Source organism: Spea bombifrons, chromosome 2 (genome assembly GCF_027358695.1).
Source record: "Spea bombifrons isolate aSpeBom1 chromosome 2, aSpeBom1.2.pri, whole genome shotgun sequence".
NCBI classification, from domain to species: Eukaryota; Metazoa; Chordata; class Amphibia; order Anura; family Pelobatidae; genus Spea; species Spea bombifrons.
The window spans coordinates 101,228,914-101,248,880 of NC_071088.1; the positions used below are offsets into that span (position 1 = coordinate 101,228,914).

The following is a 19,967-nucleotide window of genomic DNA, read 5'->3' on the forward strand; positions in this document are numbered from 1 at the left end:
ATCCTTAAACATCTGCTTTACTTAGGAAGTTTACTGGATCCCGTTTACTTGTTATTTAATACAAAAGCAAGCACTGGTAGATGTGTTAAAGTGTATTAAGATAGCACACCAGCGAGTATAAATGTACGTAAGGGGAACAGCAGCTTTCCCTACAATCCTAACATATGCGCCGGTGTCCTATTAGGTGACAATGTTCACTTATTCGTGAAGTCGTGTTCTTGAACTAGCGAACTTTACACTTCATGATTCACACCCATCAGCCTGAGACATAATGTATCGCAATCAAATGACTGTCTGGGTAATAAAACCAGGAACCCCAAAGACCAAATGCTGATCTGACCACCTTCTACCTGTCATGCTATTGAACCGTTTTCGCCTGATCGCTCTTTTAATGTTAAAATACATATAAATCTTGAGATCATTGTTCCTGGGCGAGCTGCCAGCTGCCTTTATGCTTTATAAATGCAAGTTATTTCCATGGCTGATGTTACCGTGAATGCCACGGCTCATCGTCATCATGAATCACATCTTCCTTGGCTGAAACCGGAAGGTTCTCTTATCTGAAAGCCATTGGAATGGTTGTCCTTTACTAAAACATAGTATGTAGTATGTAACATAACAATTTGACTTACAGAGACAACAGGTGAGGAGGGTCCTGCTCAAACAAGTTTACAATCTTGAGGTACATCAGCAGTTTCTGAAATACTCAGGCTAGCTTGTCTAGCACCAACAACCATACCACGTTCAAAATCACTTAAATCCCTTCTTCCCCATTCTGATGCTTGGTTTGAACTTCAGCGAGTTGTCTTGACCACGTCTACATGCCTAAATGCATTGAGTTGCTGCCACGTGATTGGCTGATTAGCTATTTGTGTTAACAAGCTATTTAACAGGTGTACCTAATAAAGTGGCCAGCGAGTGTATATCCTTAATTTGGAACCTTCATTTGCCCAAGCAGTATTCCTGACTAGAGTTCGTGTTTTATTGGGGTTGTTTTGTGCCTTGTGTACGAAACTTCACCAAATGGAATTAAGTAAAAAGTGGAATTTAACTGCAAAATCATATAGTCAGTATATCAAAGGGATTTTCCTGCTAATGACTCACTTTTTACAACTTTTACTCTTTAATCATAACTCATTAAGGTCCTTAACTGGAAGTGACAGGTCCAGGAGAGGTACTGAATATGCAGGTTCGATGAACAGACATTTCAAATATCTCTTGATATCACCCAAAAAGCATTATGCATAGTGAATTAATGACATCATTAACGGTGAGGGATTGAATGTCTGATTGGATTGAAAACAAGTTTGTTTTAGAAAGATTTTTAGCTGTAGGCAGATGTGCAATACATACCGAGATGCTACTGCACAGTTGTAGCTGTTAATATGGGACACATATGTGATATAATGGAGTTAACATCAACTCTGCCCCGGTCTTTTCTTAGGTAAGGTACATTAATAAGTTTTCTGTGTACATTTCTCTAAACAGCTAAGTAAAGATCACTAGATCAGAATATTCCTTCATACAGTACATTACACCACCGCCTAATGGGCCGCACCTGATCCACCAATACATAGAGCTGTCTCTGTCCTTATGGTGCTAGCATGAACAGCAGTGATCAGCCACCCCTTCTAAACCAGTCCACTAGTCACAATCAAGCATCGATTAAACACTGGGCAAAAGAGGTGGCTCCTCAATGTACTTTTAGCACTTTTTCTGCTATTTCCAACTGATGCACTTATTGGGGGAGATTTACAATGTATGTATTGAATTAATCTTCTTCATTCATACACCTGTTGGGGATGTGATTGTGTGAGTTATTTTTTGGTGCAAAAATAAATATTCATAAACCGGATTTGACACTTTTTTTAGAATAATTTTGTGTTGTTTTTGTCCACATTTGTCACATTATCTTGAAAATGTCTCAAAACCATATATGTACTTTGATGTAAATGAATCACCTCAGTGTGTTCTCTTTGGAGGACAATACGTGAGGAGCCTACCAGAGGTATAGCACGTGTTCTACATAAACAAAAATGACTTAAGGGACCTTAGGTTTTTTTTATCACAACAGTAGAGTTAAAAGAATCCACAGGCTTTACTAATAGCAGGCTAATTGACAGAAGTCTCAAGCAGGAACTAAGCAGAGGAACATCCTTTGTCGGCAAGCTCCCGCATTTGTGACCACTTTGAGGCCTGCATTGTCTAGTTGGGACTTCATGTATTCCAGGCCCTGCCTACGTAAATGTCAATGTAACCCTGACATGGAAAAGATTTATCATTAAGAGAAGCATATCTTAAATGTAAACCGTAACCATAGAAACTGAGATTTTTGCATTCAATGTGAGATTTCAATAAACAGCTTCTTGATGATATTCAGAACTTCCTACAATTGACACTGTTCTCAGTGTTCTTTGTGAAATCTACTGTGAAGTATGTTTTTTGTCTTCTGACACGGATCATTTATTTGGAGAAGAAAAGCTCTCAGTTTAGCAACAAAATCAGAAGACTACATGCAGATTTTTCACATCTGGAGAGAGGAGATAAGCCATTTTATCCCATCAACTTGCTTTTAGTAGGGCCACTGATGCATCTGTTAAAGTAGATTATTCTGAATAATCATCTTAATTGCAGAGTTCCAACGTTCTTCCATGCAGTGTCTTCAGAAAAAGAGCATATTCATCGCACACATATGTTTTATGGCACTGCTGACTTGATTATGAATATTTCATTCAGTCAGCTGCATGGATCCAAGGAAGAAAAACAACGATTTTTGTTTTGTTTCTATGAAAGTACTTTGGAAACCTAGTTTGGTTAAAATACTAGTCAAAATAGGCTCGAACACTGCAGGATTCAGATATGCAGAACCCTTCATGATAGGAACAAAATAGCTCCAGAAGATGGAATTAAATCTTGTATGAGCGATTGGTACATAGCACTGAATGTAGGTAATTGCAAGAATAATTATTCTTCTAGATACTGTCCTGTAGAATCATTCTGATGAGCAGGAGTCGGGTTTTAATAAAGGAGCAGCTGTGTCATGCTGTTTCTTTAAAATGTTCTCAGGCTGTCTATTTTTACACCAAACTCGCATCTCTCTTTTGTTATTTTACTGATATTAACATGTAGCGTTTTTTTATGTGAAGGACCCAGCTTTCCAGAGCATAACAATAATTTGTATTATAATATGTATACATTTTAAACAGCAATACATTATATCCATTGCTAGAAAGACATCAGTCATGCAATCAGTTTCAGTTGATAATTGTGCACTTGTATAATCGTACCAATCACTACTTGATTAAAGGGACCCTCCAACCATGGTATGAGTTGATATAATGTATATGATAGCCGAATGTCCCCTTTTCGTTTCAACTCCCCTCCCCCCCTTGCATATCCATTTAGGGATTGTGCAGAACCGTCCACTACACAACTGCATCTTTCTCAGCTCCCCTGACTCCTTGGCTGGCTGGGCACATCTCCAGCTTTCTGCTTCCACACGATAGACCGACTGCCAGTCAGCTTCAGAAATCCGGTGGGAGCACTTTCCTGCCAATGATTGGCAGCTTTAAGCAGCCAATCAGCAATGCGAATACAGGACCATGGAGAAGGCATGGCACGGCGCTGCAGCTTCTCCTAAAAGTTAGTAATTTTTGAACATTTTGAAGAATACATATTAAAGTACTGTGATATCCAACCTTCGTTGGTAAGGTTACATTGGACTCTAGACTGTATCTTTAAATGTTTTTTTTTTTTGTAACCAGGTACCCTGTGTTCACCATTAAGGAAAACAAAGCCACAACACCCCTCTCCACTGCAAATCAAAGCGCCATTTAAAACTGTATCTGTCATACACCTGGGCATTAACCCCTGATCTCATCCCATGACCATTATTAATTATTCTGCTCATTATTTTCGCAGGAAATCACACCACTGTTTGTTGCATGATAGACTTTACACAGACACAATAGGGAAATGGAGAAGAAAGGGAACAACCTAGATTCCACCATTCAGAAAACGTTTGATTTCTGTCCCTTACAGCCAAAGAGCGTGGAAATAGCGTAGCTCTGTATAAATCCAGGGCCGCAGTAACATGCGTGAATGAGTTAAGTGAAATTATGAGAGCTGGTTTCATGTAACATGTGAACTTCCTTCTGACATTTTGAGTACGTTCCCATCACTTGGTGCTGGATCCACCTCATTCAGATTGTGTATCACATTTGAAAGAGAACACTTACCCACCAATATGTTTATATATTTATAGACAGTTTCATCCAACTAGTGCAGAACAAGTTCTATTTTTAATTGAACTGAATGTTAACTCAACTTGAAGTGGTGTTTAGTTTCTGAGACATAGGTCAGTGAGGTTTCACACAAGTGCAAAACACTTCATCAAGTTTCTGTTGATGTCCTGTTGCAGGAAAGCTCTGGGCATGGGAAAAAACATGTTCTTTATTGGACATTCTGAAGGCCATTGTTAGCCTTAACCATTCCTCCAAAGGTCAAATAGTTCAAGGTCAAGACTTGATGGGAAGGTTTCAGTAAGGTTAGACATTATATAAAAATAATTTTAACACATGCCTGTTTTATATTATAATGATGCAACATATGTTGTACCACATCTAAGTAGATTCCTGCCTTCATCCACATTAGCTGGCCCTGTAGACAGGGGAGGACTGGCATGGGAGGCAGGAGGGCATTTGTCCCCTGGGTTGCTTCTGGGCATTTTACTTGTATTTCAACACAAGATTGACTAGAGGGTTTTATTCTGGGTTTTTTGTGTCTCAGTTACAGGACTTAATTCTGTGTAGCCCCTTTTTGATGAATTTATATAGGCCAGCACTGGACACAGTGTGTTGTTTACTAAATATGTTCTAATTTGCTGTGTTAAAGGGCAACTTGGCTTTGCTTCCCCTGGGTCAAATGACCATACCTGGGAACTTCTTGGCTCCGGCTACCCGGAGCCTTCCCTTGTGGAACGCGGCCAGGACTGCCCACTGACGTCGGTGGGCAGTCCTGTTGACGTCTGGGGGAGCTCCCACTGATGGCGGGGGCGTTCCCGCTGACGGCAGCGGGAAACACCCCCATTTAAAGGGGAAAATGTAAAAAATGGGGCGTGTCAAGACCCCGCTCCCGCGACCCGGAGGATTCAGGTCCTGACCCGGAGAACTGGAGGAGCAGTGCTCACTCGGCAATCTCCGGGTCAAAACCGGTGAGTTCCCAGGTATGCAAATGACGCTAGCTCTCCACCTGACTGTAGAGCAGGACTGTAAGCTGTTTATATGGTAGCCCATCTATGTAACATAGGGTGAGATACACTATCATGCAATTGTTTGTCACTTTTTAATACTTTTTTAGCCCCAGCTGTATGGATTGTTATAGAAGTCTCAGAAGGGGAGATATCAGAGACCTAGTTAGTGTGCATTGTTATAGGGAACACTTGAGGGATTATCTGCTGCTTAAAACCCTCACAGATAAGGCCATTACAATGATGCTAGGAGAAGTTAGAGTTTGGAATTTAACCCAAATGAAAGATGGTCTGTCACTTAACAAACCTATATCAACATCATGCACGCTGTAGAAACACCCACCTTGTGCATATAAAGGGAAGTGATATGTTTCTATTCCGTGTATTTTGATGATTTTGCCTCCGTTTCAGTGGGAGATCTTTCCTTCCATCCATATTAAGGGGCACTTTAATATGCATTCTAAATCCTGTTAATTACAACAAATGACTTGCCTTAAGAAGCTGCGGCTAGCTGGTACACCACATGGGCGCAGTGACAGGAGGAGATACGTACTGACAGACACATCTCCTGCAGGCTAAGGAGCTAGGGATTTTGTAGACTCCAAGGAGGAAAAACATTATTTAAAGGGATCATTCGGCTATTAAAATACATATGATGGAGGTCCCTTTAACACAGTTTTAGCCAAAACAACTACACCTGCAGGGGTGTTTTGGTCCAGGAGTAAGGCAGGGAATTGGACCAACACTTATGGAGATGGGTGCTCTGTTGGGTGACATAGTACGATGTTACTTGACCCTAGTATCCAGCTTGCATCGTGTGTGCGCAGCTCTGAAGACAGGCTCAGGGCAAGGTGTGTGTTTATTAGAGTGAGTGGGCGAGTGCCTGTCCTCTCCAAAACACCTATGGCATAAGTACCAACATTCAACCTCCGAATAACAATCATCCATGTGAATCATTCTGTGCTGCCATGTCCTCTTTTATGCCATGGCAGTGTAGGTATTTCCCATATGGCTGTGCTAGCAGACCTGGAAATCAGGACAGTGGCTAGGACAGTAGTCCAGTTTTTCCAGAAACATGGAGCTGTTGAGAGCTGAGTTTGCAAAACTACAAGTTACTATATTGTCAAGACTACATGCAGAAACTGAATGGTGTGTTAACAGAGGAAGACATTCTGCTTTAACTATCCAAAGTAAAAACGGACAAATGGAACTCGATGGGATATACCCAAAATTATTAGAAGAGCTTAAAAGTTTCCTGACAAAGCCATTGCCAGACTTAATCAGATGATTTTGACAGGAGCAGTTCCGGAGAACTGGAAGCTGGCAATTGTAGTAACACTTCACAAAAAAAAAGGTAACAAGCAAGACCAGTAGGTATTAGGTCGGTAGTTAGGAAATTTATGGAAAAGCTAAAGGATTGGATTGTTAAATATCTTGACTTAAATGTGTTGCATGATCAGTCAGCAGCACAGGTTTACTACAGGGAGATCTTGTCAAAGTTGAGGTCTCAGTTAAGGTCAGGGTTCACAATTCTACAATAATGGCCTCTATGGGAGAGCTGCAAGGTGAAAACCACTGCTGGCCAAAAAACTGAGGAGTCAAAAGTTACATCTGGCATAAAGCCAACACAGCATTGCAAATAACAACATCATACCAACAGGCAAACATGCTGGTGGTAGTGTAATGGTTTGGGGCTGCATTGCTGCTTCAGGACCTGGGTGACTCCTCATGAATTGTGCCCTCTACCAGAAAATGTCCAGGTATCAGTTTGTAAAGTAAAGCTCAAGTGCAGTTGGGTTATTTAGTGGGACCATGATCCAAACACACAGGCAAGTCCACCTCTGAATGGCTCAAAATGAACAAAATAAATGTTTTGGGGTGGCCTAGTCAAACGCCCGACTTGAATCTGATTGAGATGCTGTGGCGTGACCTCAAAAAAATGCTCTAAAACCCTCCAATGTAGCCAAATCAAAATAATTTCGCACAGAAGAGTTGGCCAAAATGCCTCCACATCGATGTAAAAGACTCATTGCCATCTATCGCAAACTGTTGATTGCAGTTGTTGCCACATATAGTATCAACGTTTTATGTTGAATAATACATTTTTGCTAGAAGAAAACGCAAAGCAGCCAATTATTGATTCCATTCTTTTTAAAGTCCGATCGGTCCTCGTAATAAATATCTGTTATCGCAATCAGTATATGTAAAAGACAAATTAAACTATCGTGACCTGGTTTAAGATGCATTAAATGAAACAATATAACACGTGTCTCAATTTTCTGAAAAAGTTTTGATAGGTAACAGTGACCTCTAGTGGTAAAGTGAGTGCCGTGCATTGTGAAATTCCAATTCGCTTACACCAACATCTTGGAAATTTTACCTCCAGTCTTGTGGATTCTGCAATTAAATTTGGTGGCCTCCTTCAGCCGTTGATTCTTGTTGAGTCCGATGTTACTCATCAGCTGATTTTATGCTACAGACAGTCTAAAATCCACACCTTAGGTAGAAGCTGCATCTCCCTGCAGTCTTACAATTTTCGCTTTATTATTATTTGTTTTATATAGCGCCATCAAATTCCGTAGCGCTGTACAATGGGTAGACAGGACATAACAAGTAGTATGTAACATAACAAATTGACTTACAGAGACAACAGGTGAGGAGGGCCCTGCTCAAACGAGCTTACAGTCAAGCTTTAAGCAGCCAATCAGTGGCAAGAAAATGCCCTGATTGAAATCAATGTGAGCATTTTCCATGCAGGCGGACGAGAGGGGTCCAAAGAGGCAGCGGGGCCTGCGCTGGAGCTGACTGGTGGTAGTATATATTATGTGACAGGAGGTTTGTCCAGACAAACATAGCTCCTGCGTGGAAAAAAATCTGCAAGGTGGGGGATTCTGCATTTGCCCCTCCCCCCCATTTGCAAGGGGGGCACCATGTCATTTGAAAGGGACCTCTCAGCCATCATATACATTAAAGTGCATATGGCTGCTGCAGTGCCCCTTTAACATGGACATTAAAGGAGATTTTGCAGTAGAGGCTTTTGTTAAAAGATTTGTCTTTGGTGACATTATGGAAAATTTAAGAAAAACTGCAAAAACAAAGTATTACTTGTCCTGGGAAAGCAGTTTTCTGTGGGTACATAAAGAAAAGTATATATTCAGACATCACGGGGTTAAGGAATGACATGTATAAAAAAACAAAAAAAACCAAAAGCACTTAGTGATAAAAATGGGTCTTTAGAGTAAAAAAAAATTCAGCCATAAAGGGGTAAAAGAACCACCATATTTATAAAATCATTCAGTGCAAAAAAAAAAAAGGACTTTAGAGTAAAAAATAACCAGCCATAAAGGGCTTAAGGAAGGAATAGAACCATATATAGAAAAGCATGATTTAGTAATAAAATAAATTCAGCCATATATGACATATATAGAAAGGCGTCATTTAATGAAATCATATTGCAAACCCTTAACTTCCACCTCTAGTGTTTCAGCGCATGTAGTCGGGCTCTTATCGGACAGGGCCTTGCGGTGTATGAGGACATGGAATTTGACGGCAGATAAAAACACTCTTAATATTAGTTCCTCAGGGCACTGTAAATTCGGATGACCGCATTTCCCGCCTTATTCCTCGGGAACACGCATATCCTCCATGTTGGTTAGCGGCACCCAGGAGGCGCGGCCAACGAGTTGCCGTGGACACGAAACGCTGAGCCGTATTAACTGCGTGATGACGTAGCATGCGTGCCGTAGTGTCGCGATTATTGGCGGCCGCCATCTTAGCACGGCGGGGTCTGCGTTTCAAAGTGTTTTATTAATGTTATTATTTTTAAAGGGGGCCATATACGTTATTACCGTGCTGTGGGCACAGAGCCGTGGAAATACCAATACGTTGTTTAGGGGTAATTTCAGTCAGAACGCAGTGACTTAAATTACCAGTGAGGAGAGCAGGCCGGACCCTGCATTACAGTTCCCAGGTGCTGCCCGGGCCTGAGAGACTCAGGCACCACCATGATTATAGAGGACTTCGAGGCGTTGAAAAACTGGTTGTCAAAGACCTTGGAACCTATGTGAGTAAATAGCCAATGCTGCGGGGGCTTTTGGACGGGGGTATTATTATACCTGCGTATAATTACAGTGATGTATGTAGGAGGATAAGAAGCGCCGCGTATATTAACATCACCGTTGGTTTATGGCTGCTGTTTACTGACATACGTGGTGTTATTTATAAGGAGCAGTTCTGGTGCAAAGTGATAAATGCGGAGCGCGGGCCAGTGACCATGACAACTCTAGATTTGCTTCTGCTGCTTGCTCTACTTTGGTTACTGCGCCAGAGCTGCTCTTTATAGATCACATCCGTTGGGTCAAACGGTAAAGAGTAAAGTCTCCACGGAGACCATGTACGATGATCCATACATTCATGAAACACAGCCCATGAATGGCCCTTATGAGTTTCTGCTGCAGGAAAGCTGGCCCTGAATAATGTATAGTCAAATCTGTGAGGTTTCTCCACAGTGTCTCCTCATTAAATTATACATTATACAGAGCTCAGCCCTTCAATACCGTCCAGTATTGGCCCAGTAATGAAGTCAAGGAATTGAAGCCCCAGCCCTCTCTTTAGTTAATAGACCTCATTAGGTACGAGGCCTCCTATGATTTGCTCAGAGGGGAGATTTAGCTTTCATGACTTTGCATTAGTCAGAGAGTCTTGAGGGTGATGAAGTACCAAGTTGTAGATTGGACTGATGTGGGAAAAATACCCTAAAACTTATCCAGTAAATGTGCGACCATCCAAATATTGTATTTTAGGAAGAATAATATGTGTAAAACAAACATGGTAGAAGTACCCATTTAATTTGTGGAAAGGTGTGCAGTTAAGTTAATGATGAGATTACTTACTGAGACACAGTCATGTAAATGATAATGCGTTAAGATCATTACTGGTAAGTGTTTGCTGTTTGGTAGTCAACATATGATTACAGTAGTCATTTGCCCATCTGCATCCCTTAACCAGGTTACAAGGTTTGGCCGGAGTCTGCAGAATCCTGACCCGTGTATTGCTCTTTCCTTGATGTATGGAGTCTTCCTTCAAAACCAGGAGCTATGGCTTTTTAATTGCTTGCTGACGCGCGCTTTGGTTCTAATCCTCTCTTTTTCTGTTTACAGTTGTGATGCCGACCCGTCAGCTCTTGCAAAATACGTTCTTGCTTTGGTGAAAAAGGATAAGAATGACAGAGAGTTGAAGGCTTTGTGCATAGATCAGCTGGATGTATTTCTACAGAGAGGTAACGAAACAATAGCGAGCGCTGCGAGTTCTGGCGCTTACCAGACAGAATTATGTCATAGAATGGACTCTGTTTATAGAGAATAAAGCTGTATGTTATGAGGCGTTTATTTCTTTTGTAACCTGACCGAATAAATGTCCTTTTCCTCCAGACACTCAAGGATTTGTGGATAAACTATTTGAAGCCGTCGGCAATAAAAGCTACCTTGCTCATGCTGATTCTTCTTCGTCGGCCTCTGTAAAACCAGAGGCATTGGAACAGCAAGAAAAAGAAGTGAAGAAAGAGGAGGTATGTGTAAACGAACACCCCAGCCTTCATATGCACTTTAATGCGTATGATAGCTTAGTGGCCCCGTTAAGGTTTCATGTTGCCCCCTTTGCGTTGGTTGATTATTCTGCATAACCCCCATATGCATTTGCTTCCTTCCCTGCCCTCTGCTTCTAGGCTTGCTGGAGATGTATTCAACAGAAAGCTCTCAAAACATGTTGACTGATACATATAAAAGCGTTCTTAGGTGACGCGGCTGCACTGGGGTGACCCTTTAAAACAAAACGTCTCCAAAATGTGGCTCATTTTTAATATTTTTAATTAAATTGACACAGCAGACATTAAAGCAATCAATGGAGCATGGCGACTGTCTTTAGTCAGTGGTGATGCCTCTGAGGTCCTGGAAGCTTATGCAACTTCACATAAGCTTCAAATGTAAGCTTATTGGCGTTGAATAAAGGTTCCCTCTTCTCTCGGGCTATGGTTTTATCTACTTTCTATTAAACTGTGAAACGGGCCACCAATTTAGATTTAGTGAAACATTTCAGTGTGTTTGCTGTGGATTTCATTCTGTTACTAGTATGTAGGCCTGGCTTCATTCCAGAATAAGCAAGATGCAAATATTTGTTTTCTTTTTAAAGTACACAATATGCAGCCTGAGGTAATGCTGCCAATGTGCGACTAAAGTTACATTTTAAAGAAACTGTGGACATATTATGCCCTAGTGATCAATGTAAGTTTATCTTCTGAAAAAAGCACCTCTTGAACATGTCAATGATAGCAGTTTAAATTTTTAACAACTCTACATTTCATCATACATCAAGGACTGTACGTTTTTACTATGTGATGTATGGAATTCATCAGAAGTCCCCACAAACAATACTTTGTATGATACAAACCTTCCTTTAGACGAGACAGCAAAGAGACACACTAACATTCAAAAGTTTGGGGTCCTTTAGCCGTTTTCTAGCTGCGCTAACATAATTGCAAAATTAGTTTTAAACGATCAACTAGCCTTTTAAACTTGGATTAGCAAATGCAGCGTGCCATCAGCTAGCAGGAGTGATGGCTGCTGATAAAGGGCCTCTGTACGCCTGTGAAGATATTCCATTAAAAATCTGCCTTTCCAGCTACGATAGTCATTTATAACATTAGCAATGTCTGCATTGGATTTTTGATAAACTTGATGTTGTTTTTAATGGAAAAAATGTAGTGTCTTAATTACAATACAAATATTAATACAAATATAAATATGAAACAAAGCAAGAAACACATCTAAGGCATAAATAAACTCACGTCCAGTGCTACATTTTATATATATAGTTACATATATATATATATATATATATATATATATATATATATATATATATATGAGATCTTTCTTTCTTTCTTTCTTACTTTCCCCACCCAGCCCATTAAGTAGTGGCACACCGGGTAGCCAGATTAGCCATAAGGCTGGAACTGCGGCTGTAGGCCTTGGCGCTACACATACACCACTGGGAATGTTATAAAAAGCATAAGCCAGACACATAAAGTTAAGAGCAGACAGGACTAGTATATATTGTACTCTGTCATTTTCTGTTTTCTGGTAGACTCTGTGAGAGAGGTAAGGAAGGCAGTACTTTAATAAAATATAACTATTGTATGAAGCAACCTAACCTTTTAAAGTAATTCTGTTGGGGAGCTGCGGTTAAAGGGATCACGGTATGGGTAGCTATGTGTATGTGAAGACAGATGCATGTTTTCTCTCTTTCATTTATTTATGTTATTATCTTTTTCTTAACTAAAGGTTCCCAAAGAAGATGAATCAAAGGAAAAAAAAGTTTCAAGAAGGGTTAACCACAGTCCTCAGCAATCGAGCACCCGGCATAGAGAAACTAGGTAATGCGTGAAAGAGTAATAATGTGTGGATGTAGCTGAAGGCTATATATCAGGTGAAGAAATATGAGGGATTTAAACATACAGAAAGCTTATCACACGTGAGTTTTGTAGTCCTAAAAGGCCCCGGGAAATGAGTTTGACCAAACAAATGATCAGATGTCTTGGCCCCAAAATGTATACCTTTGTTATCAAATATTTGCCACTGTGATCATTTGGGCTTCATTCCTCATTTTAATGACTTCTCCCTTAAGAATATAAATATATGGCTAAAGTCATACACTCTAGCAACAAAGTATATAACCTTAGGAGGAAAAGACATCCGATTACAAAATCCGCTGATGTGCAGCATACACAAGAGAAGGCGATTCCTCTGCTCCGCCAGAACACGTGTGATCCCTGCGACCAGAATTCATTGTCAGTCCTCCGCGATGCATTGTTTCAGATGCAGAGTTCTTAATTTTCTCCGTGTCCGTGTAAGTCCTCTGAGACTCACGGGACACCCTGTAGAATAAATGTGTGCTGCAGGATCTCCCTCTAATACTGTAGGGGTGATAATATCTCACGTTCTGAAGGTGCTTAACTTTTTTTTTATTTCTGTTGTAAAAGAGAGAACAGTAGAAAAAGGAGCAATTCTGACCGTGAGAGTTCTTCCGTACAAAATCCGTTCAGATCAGCCGGACAGGAGCAGAATGTTGATATTCCACAGAGTCGTTTGAGCGCAAACAAAATTTTAAGTATAAAAACCTCAAGGTAAAATCGCCATAACCTTATTTCCGAACAAATTAATACACTAAGTTGAATATCAAAGTATAAATATGATTAATCTGTTCAGTAGTTCACACGTGACCTGCTAGGGTTGCTGAATTAACTTTTGTACAATAAATGTGTGTATTGTGTAGTTTCTTGTTGCTGCAGAACATTAAAACTCTATCTTTAAGGCATGGGGCTGTGATACAACAAAAGTATAGTCAACATTTATTATTTTATCCCAATCGCTCATGTCATCTTTTTTTTTTTTCCATTTTTAGGGGTAGAGATGATCGAAAGAAAGATGACCGCCCCCGTAAACGGGAATACGACCGAAATGTACCCCGACGCGATTCTTACAGGGACCGGTACAACCGGAGACGAGGAAGAAGCCGCAGTTATAGCAGAAGCCGCAGTCGTAGTTGGAGTAAAGAAAGGCAACGAGACAGAGACAGGGATAGAAGCCGAAGCCGAACAAGAAGTAGAACGAGGAGCAGAGGTAGTAATCTGAATCCAGTTAAGGCCTGTGAAGAGTTTTATTAAATGCATTTAATATATCTTTAATGGTATCTTAACCCCTTCATTTCATGATGCACCATGTCATAACAATACTAGGGTTAAAAACCCTTTATGACAGTCTGGTACGTTGTGCGAAAAGAGATTTAAAAATACAGGGAGCTGCCTAGCACCTGAAACAGGCCATGGGAACCATCATTGAGGCTGTGTGTTGTAAGTCTTCTGTATTTGAGTGTGTTCCATGCAGGCATCATACAAGAGGTGTTTTAATTAAATTCATGTATTACATCCGGTCACGTGACTTTCAGTAAATCTTACTGATTTAAAACGCTTTAAGCTATTCTTGGAGCAGAGACATGCTGGGGTCAGCCCTTCATGACGTATAGTATAGTGAAATTTAGGGCTGCAACTAACGATTATTTTCTGATATGCTTTATACCCCAATATGCCTTATACCCCAGATATGCCACTCTGCCCTTCCCACATATGCCTTATACCCCCTTATATGCCACTGTGCCCCCTGATATGCTTTATACCCTAGTATGCCTTGTACCCCAGATGTGCCACTCCGTCCTTCCCAGATATGCCAAAGTGCTCATAGATTCACAGACTTGTTCACCGCACACTGACAATACTTTTATAAATAAATACAGGATTGATCTTCACCGCCCCAGGATTTAGATTCCAATTGGTCCCCCCCCCTTTACCTCTAACTGCACCTTAAGTGAACCTTATTAAATTAAATTAACCCTCAGTCCTCAGCATTAAATTAACCCTGAAGACCCCGTCAACTATAACTGCCCCTAAATTAACCCTGAAGACCCTGTTAACCATAACTGCCCCTAAATTAAACCTAAATGCCCCATTAACCATAACTGCCCATAAATTAACCCCACCTTCCCTTACTTTCAGCAGCCCAAATATTCATTTTATACTGCTGTCCTTGAAAGTTTTAAATAACCAGATATTTTTCTACATTTGCCGAATAAGACTTTACCATTGTTTTCTGAGCGAACTAACGTGTTCCTGCTTCTGTGGAGCTTTAACACAGATGTCGCTGGGGGAATCTATAGAGATGTAGCACTTAAACCCTGGATTTCTATTATTAAATACTAAGCCACACATTATGTTATCACCAGGAGGACATGCTTAGCTTGAAACAGAATATTACTAAAGAAGCAAAGATTTTGAGATTTTAAAAAATAAAATTTATTTTTCTGTGAACCGTTATTTGCTGGCTCTGGGTTACAGGTGGAGGTGGCTGTCCTTATCGAAGCAGATCAGTCTGAGTCCGCAGGAGGCCTTCCTGTAACGGCGCAATGCCAGGGTACAGCGGTTAGTCTTGTACCGGCGCAATGCCAGGGTACAGCGATTAGTCTTGTACCGGCGCAATGCCAGGGTACAGCGGTTAGTCTTGTACCGGCGCAATGCCAGGGTACAGCGGTTAGTCTTGTACCGGCGCAATGCCAGGGTACAGCGGTTAGTCTTGTACCGGCGCAATGCCAGGGTACAGCGGTTAGTCTTGTACCGGCGCAATGCCAGGGTACAGCGGTTAGTCTTGTACCGGCGCAATGCCAGGGTACAGCGGTTAGTCTTGTACCGGCGCAATGCCAGGGTACAGCGGTTTGTCTTGTACCGGCGCAATGCCAGGGTACAGCGGTTAGTCTTGTACCGGCGCAATGCCAGGGTACAGCGGTTAGTCTTGTACTGGCGCAATGCCAGGGTACAGCGGTTAGTCTTGTACCGGCCAGATGCCAGGGTACAGCGGTTAGTCTTGTATCCGGCGAGATGCCAGGGTACAGCGGTTAGTCTTGTACCGGCGCAATGCCAGGGTACAGCGGTTAGTCTTGTACCGGCCAGATGCCAGGGTACAGCGGTTAGTCTTGTACCGGCCAGATGCCAGGGTACAGCAGTTTTTCTTGTTGTACCGGCGAGATGCCAGGGTACAGCAGTTTGTCTTGTAGTAGTGGCGGGATGCCAGGGTACAGCAGTTGGTCTTGTTGTACCGGCGGGATGCCAGGGTACAGCAGTTGGTCTTGCTGTAGCGGCGGGATGCCAGGGTACAGCAGTTGGTCTTGCTGTAGCGGTGGGATGCCAGGGTACAGCAGTTGGTCTTGCTGTAGCGGTGGGATTCCAGGGTACAGCAGTGAGTCTTGCTGTAGCGGTGGGATGGAAGGTAGTATGTTCTCCCACAAGCTGAAAGCAGACCTACTGCGTGGTTCCTGCCGAGAAGATGTTGAATTGTTCCATTGTGCACCCGCAAAGGAAAACCCATTGAACAATTTCTGATCTTCAAGGTTAATGGGGGTCCCCAGGTCCTCAGGAGGTAAAAACCCTTTCTCCGATCTCAATGCCAGCATCAAGCTCTCCGGAGATGGTGGGAGGAAGAAGAACGGAGGAGCTACTCTTCCTGCCTCAAGGTCTCCCCAATCAATAAACTGAAAGAAGGGATGGAAGTGGATGGTGGCAGCTTCTTTCAGCCTCTTGGAGGGTTTCTTGCACAGCATCTTCTTTATGAGGTCTTTGGTCTCAGGGCTGAGATGGTCAGGGTACAGCGGTGTGTCCTTGATGACCGATCTGGCCACCTCTTTAATGTCTGTCCCGCCGTAGAACGGTATGTCTCCCGTAGCCATCTCATACAATATAACCCCGTAGGCCCACCAGTCTATAGAGGCATTATACCTCTTACCTTGGTACATTTCCGGGGCTATGTATCCCAGGGTCCCAGCCAAACCATCAGCCGTCTGCTCTCCGAACATGTTCTCCACAGCCAGACCAAAATCTGCTATCTTAAGGTGACCCTCGTTGTCCAACAGCACATTCTGTGGCTTCAAATCCCGATGGATGATGCCCTTGCTGTGGAGATACCGCAAACCGCAGACTAGTTCGGCAGCGAAGAACGTGGTGATGTTGGGGTCAAGTCTGCCAAAAGTAGCAAGAAGCTTATCCAGGTCTCCTCCATTTAGGAACTGCATGGCAAAGAACAGGGAGTCCTCTGTCTGGAAAGCGGCATGCATGTGGGTCAGGAATGGGCTCCCCACTGCCGCTTCCAACACGCGCCTCTCCACCATAGTGCTGCTCCTGTCCTCCTCAAGAAGTTGCTTCTTCTTGATTATTTTAACTGCCAAGAACTTTTTGCTGATGGTGTCGGTAGCCAGCATGACTTTGCCGAAGCCGCCCTTTCCCAACAGGCCATGGAACAGAAGGCGCTCCAAAGGAATGTCAGATTTAGATGGTTGGGAACTGGTCTCATCTCTCCTTTTCTTCGTATCACCATGTCCCTCTGTTTTGTCTCGTTTACGCTTTCTGTCCCTGCCTTTACTTTCTTTCCTCGCCTTCTTGGCCTGGTTCTTCACCTGCTTCTTGCTCTCCTTTTGTTTTCTTTTCTTGCCACAGTCCACATTAGCGCATGATGTCCCAGCGCCCTGTCCTAGGTGTTTACTATGGTTTTCTGTGGCCTGTTTTAGCATCTCTGGGTTATCTCCAAGGGGCATTTGGCTTACAGGGGGAAGTTGGTCCCGCTCCATCAGCCATAGGTCTTTTTCAGCCCCGTGGTCACCCATTCTCTGTCGCTCAACCGCTGCCTCTCTCCTTTTCTTATCAGTTTTCTCCATTGAAGTCTTTTTAAACTTCTTTTTTGTGTGTTTCATATTTTTGTTGCAAAATCTCAGGGATTGAGAAAGCTGACCTAATCCTCTAAAGGTTTGAGAGTAATGGCAACGTTGTAAAGCATCGCCTGAATACATGAAATGTCACAGAATCCTTCTGTCACATTATCAGTTGTGATGTCATATGTCTGCCAGTGAATGTGCTGGGCATCCAAGTCTGTTTTGTTATACAGTATATATGAATACTTATCTTTTTTCGCTATTGTTACTTATAAAATTCCAAATATTATCAATATTATCTTCATACAGTGACTGTTCAGGTATGACTATATACAGTAATATACCCCCTAGTGCTGCATGCAGTACTATAACCCCCCCCAGCACTGCATACAGTACTATAACCCCCCCAGCTCCTCATGCAGTACTATACCACCACCCCCCGGCACTGCATACCGTATTATACCATACAAATCCCACCCACCCCCCGGCGCTGCATACCGTACTACACCATACCCCCCGGCGCTGCATGCCGTACTATATCCCCCACCGGTGCTGCATACCGTACTATATGCTTTATACCCCAATATGCCTTATACCCCAGATATGCCACTCTGCCCTTCCCACATATGCCTTATACCCCCTTATATGCCACTGTGCCCCCTGATATGCTTTATACCCTAGTATGCCTTGTACCCCAGATGTGCCACTCCGTCCTTCCCAGATATGCCAAAGTGCCCTCATAGATTCACAGACTCGTTCACCGCACACTGACAATACTTTTATAAATAAATACAGGATTGATCTTCACTGCCCCAGGATTTAGATTCCAATTGGTTCCCCCCCCTTTACCTCTAACTGCACCTTAAGTGAACCTTATTAAATTAAATTAACCCTCAGTCCTCAGCATTAAATTAACCCTGAATACCCCGTCAACTATAACTGCCCCTAAATTAAACCTAAATGCCCCATTAACCATAACTGCCCATAAATTAACCCCACCTTCCCTTACTTTCAGCAGCCCAAATATTCATTTTATACTGCTGTCCTTGAAAGTTTTAAATAACCAGATATTTTTCTACATTTGCCGAATAAGACTTTACCCTTGTTTTCTGAGCGAACTAACGTGTTCCTGCTTCTGTGGAGCTTTAACACAGATGTCGCTGGGGGAATCTATAGAGATGTAGCACTTAAACCCTGGATTTCTATTATTAAATACTAAGCCACACATTATGTTATCACTAGGGCTGAAACAACTAATCGATAAAATCGATAATAATCGATAATGAAAATCGTTGTCAACGAATTTCATCATCGATTAATCGGATCGATTTTTATCGATTATAAAAAGAGGTTTTTTTCAGAGCAAATGCTCTGAAAAACTCCTCTCCTTATATAATCCGACCTCAAACAGAGATCGGATTATAACACCGGAATCCAGATCCCCCGCGACGCTGCAGGGGACCTGGATTCCCCTCACTGTCGGCCGGTCTCTCACTTCCGTCTCTCTCCCCCTCCCATCTGCCTCCTCCCCCCTCCCATACATCACTCTGCCTCTCTACCCGGCACCGTTACTGACAGGCACTTTCCCTGCAGCTTCATAGAAGCCTCAGTGTAAGTGAAGGGCAGTAACGGAGTCTGTCTGTGCGATGCAGACCCCCGCCGGCTGACAGAGAATCATCCTCTCTGATAGCCGGTGAGGGTCTGCATCGCACAGACAGACTCCGTTACTGCCCTTCACTTACACTGTGGCTTCTATGAAGCTGCAATGAAAGTGCCTTCAGTAACGGAGCCGGGTAGAGAGGCAGAGCGGTGTATGGGAGGGGGGAGGAGTCAGAGGGGTGTATGGGAGCCACCCTCCAATACACCACTCTGGCTCCTCCCCCTCTCATACGCCACTCTGCCTCTCTACCCGGCTCCCTGGTGTCTTGTCAGAAACGGAGGTTCACAGGAGGCAGAGTGGAGTATGGGAGGGGGGAGGAGGCAAAGTGATGTATGGGAGGGGGAGGAGCCAACGTGATGTATGGGAGGAGCCAGAGTGGAGTATGGGAGGGGGAGGAGCCAAAGTGATGTATGGGAGGGGCGGAGCCAAAGTGATGTATGGGCAGGGGAGGAGGCAGAGTGGAGAATGGGAGGGGGGAGGAGGCAGAGTGGAGTATGAGAGGGGGAGGAGCCAGAGTGGTGTATGGGAGGGGAGGAGCCAGAGTGGTGTATGGGAGGGGGAGGAGCCAGAGTGGTGTATGGGTGAGTTATAGTGGTGTATGGGGGTATTATGAATTTTTAGGGCATATAGGGGGTATAAGGCATATGGATATTAGGCATATCAGGGGGGCATAAACATGTCTGGGGTAAAAGGTATATCAGGGGGCTCAGTGGCATATAGGGGGTATAAGACATCGATATTAGGCATATCAGGGGGGCA

At 42.9% G+C, this 19,967-nt stretch overlaps 1 protein-coding gene across 2 annotated transcripts in view; it reads left to right on the plus strand.

Annotated features, from left to right (window-relative positions):
* The first annotated feature begins 9,004 nt into the window (after positions 1 to 9,004).
* Positions 9,005 to 19,967, plus strand: part of RBM26 (RNA binding motif protein 26) — a 38,987-nt gene continuing 28,024 nt past the window's right edge. For both annotated transcript variants that reach the window (XM_053455382.1, XM_053455383.1), the window contains exons 1-6: positions 9,005 to 9,311; positions 10,408 to 10,526; positions 10,678 to 10,814; positions 12,586 to 12,677; positions 13,284 to 13,427; positions 13,706 to 13,923. In XM_053455382.1, the coding sequence (XP_053311357.1) occupies positions 9,253 to 9,311; positions 10,408 to 10,526; positions 10,678 to 10,814; positions 12,586 to 12,677; positions 13,284 to 13,427; positions 13,706 to 13,923 (769 nt within the window). In that variant the 5' untranslated portion in view covers positions 9,005 to 9,252. The remainder of the gene's footprint in view (positions 9,312 to 10,407; positions 10,527 to 10,677; positions 10,815 to 12,585; positions 12,678 to 13,283; positions 13,428 to 13,705; positions 13,924 to 19,967) is intronic.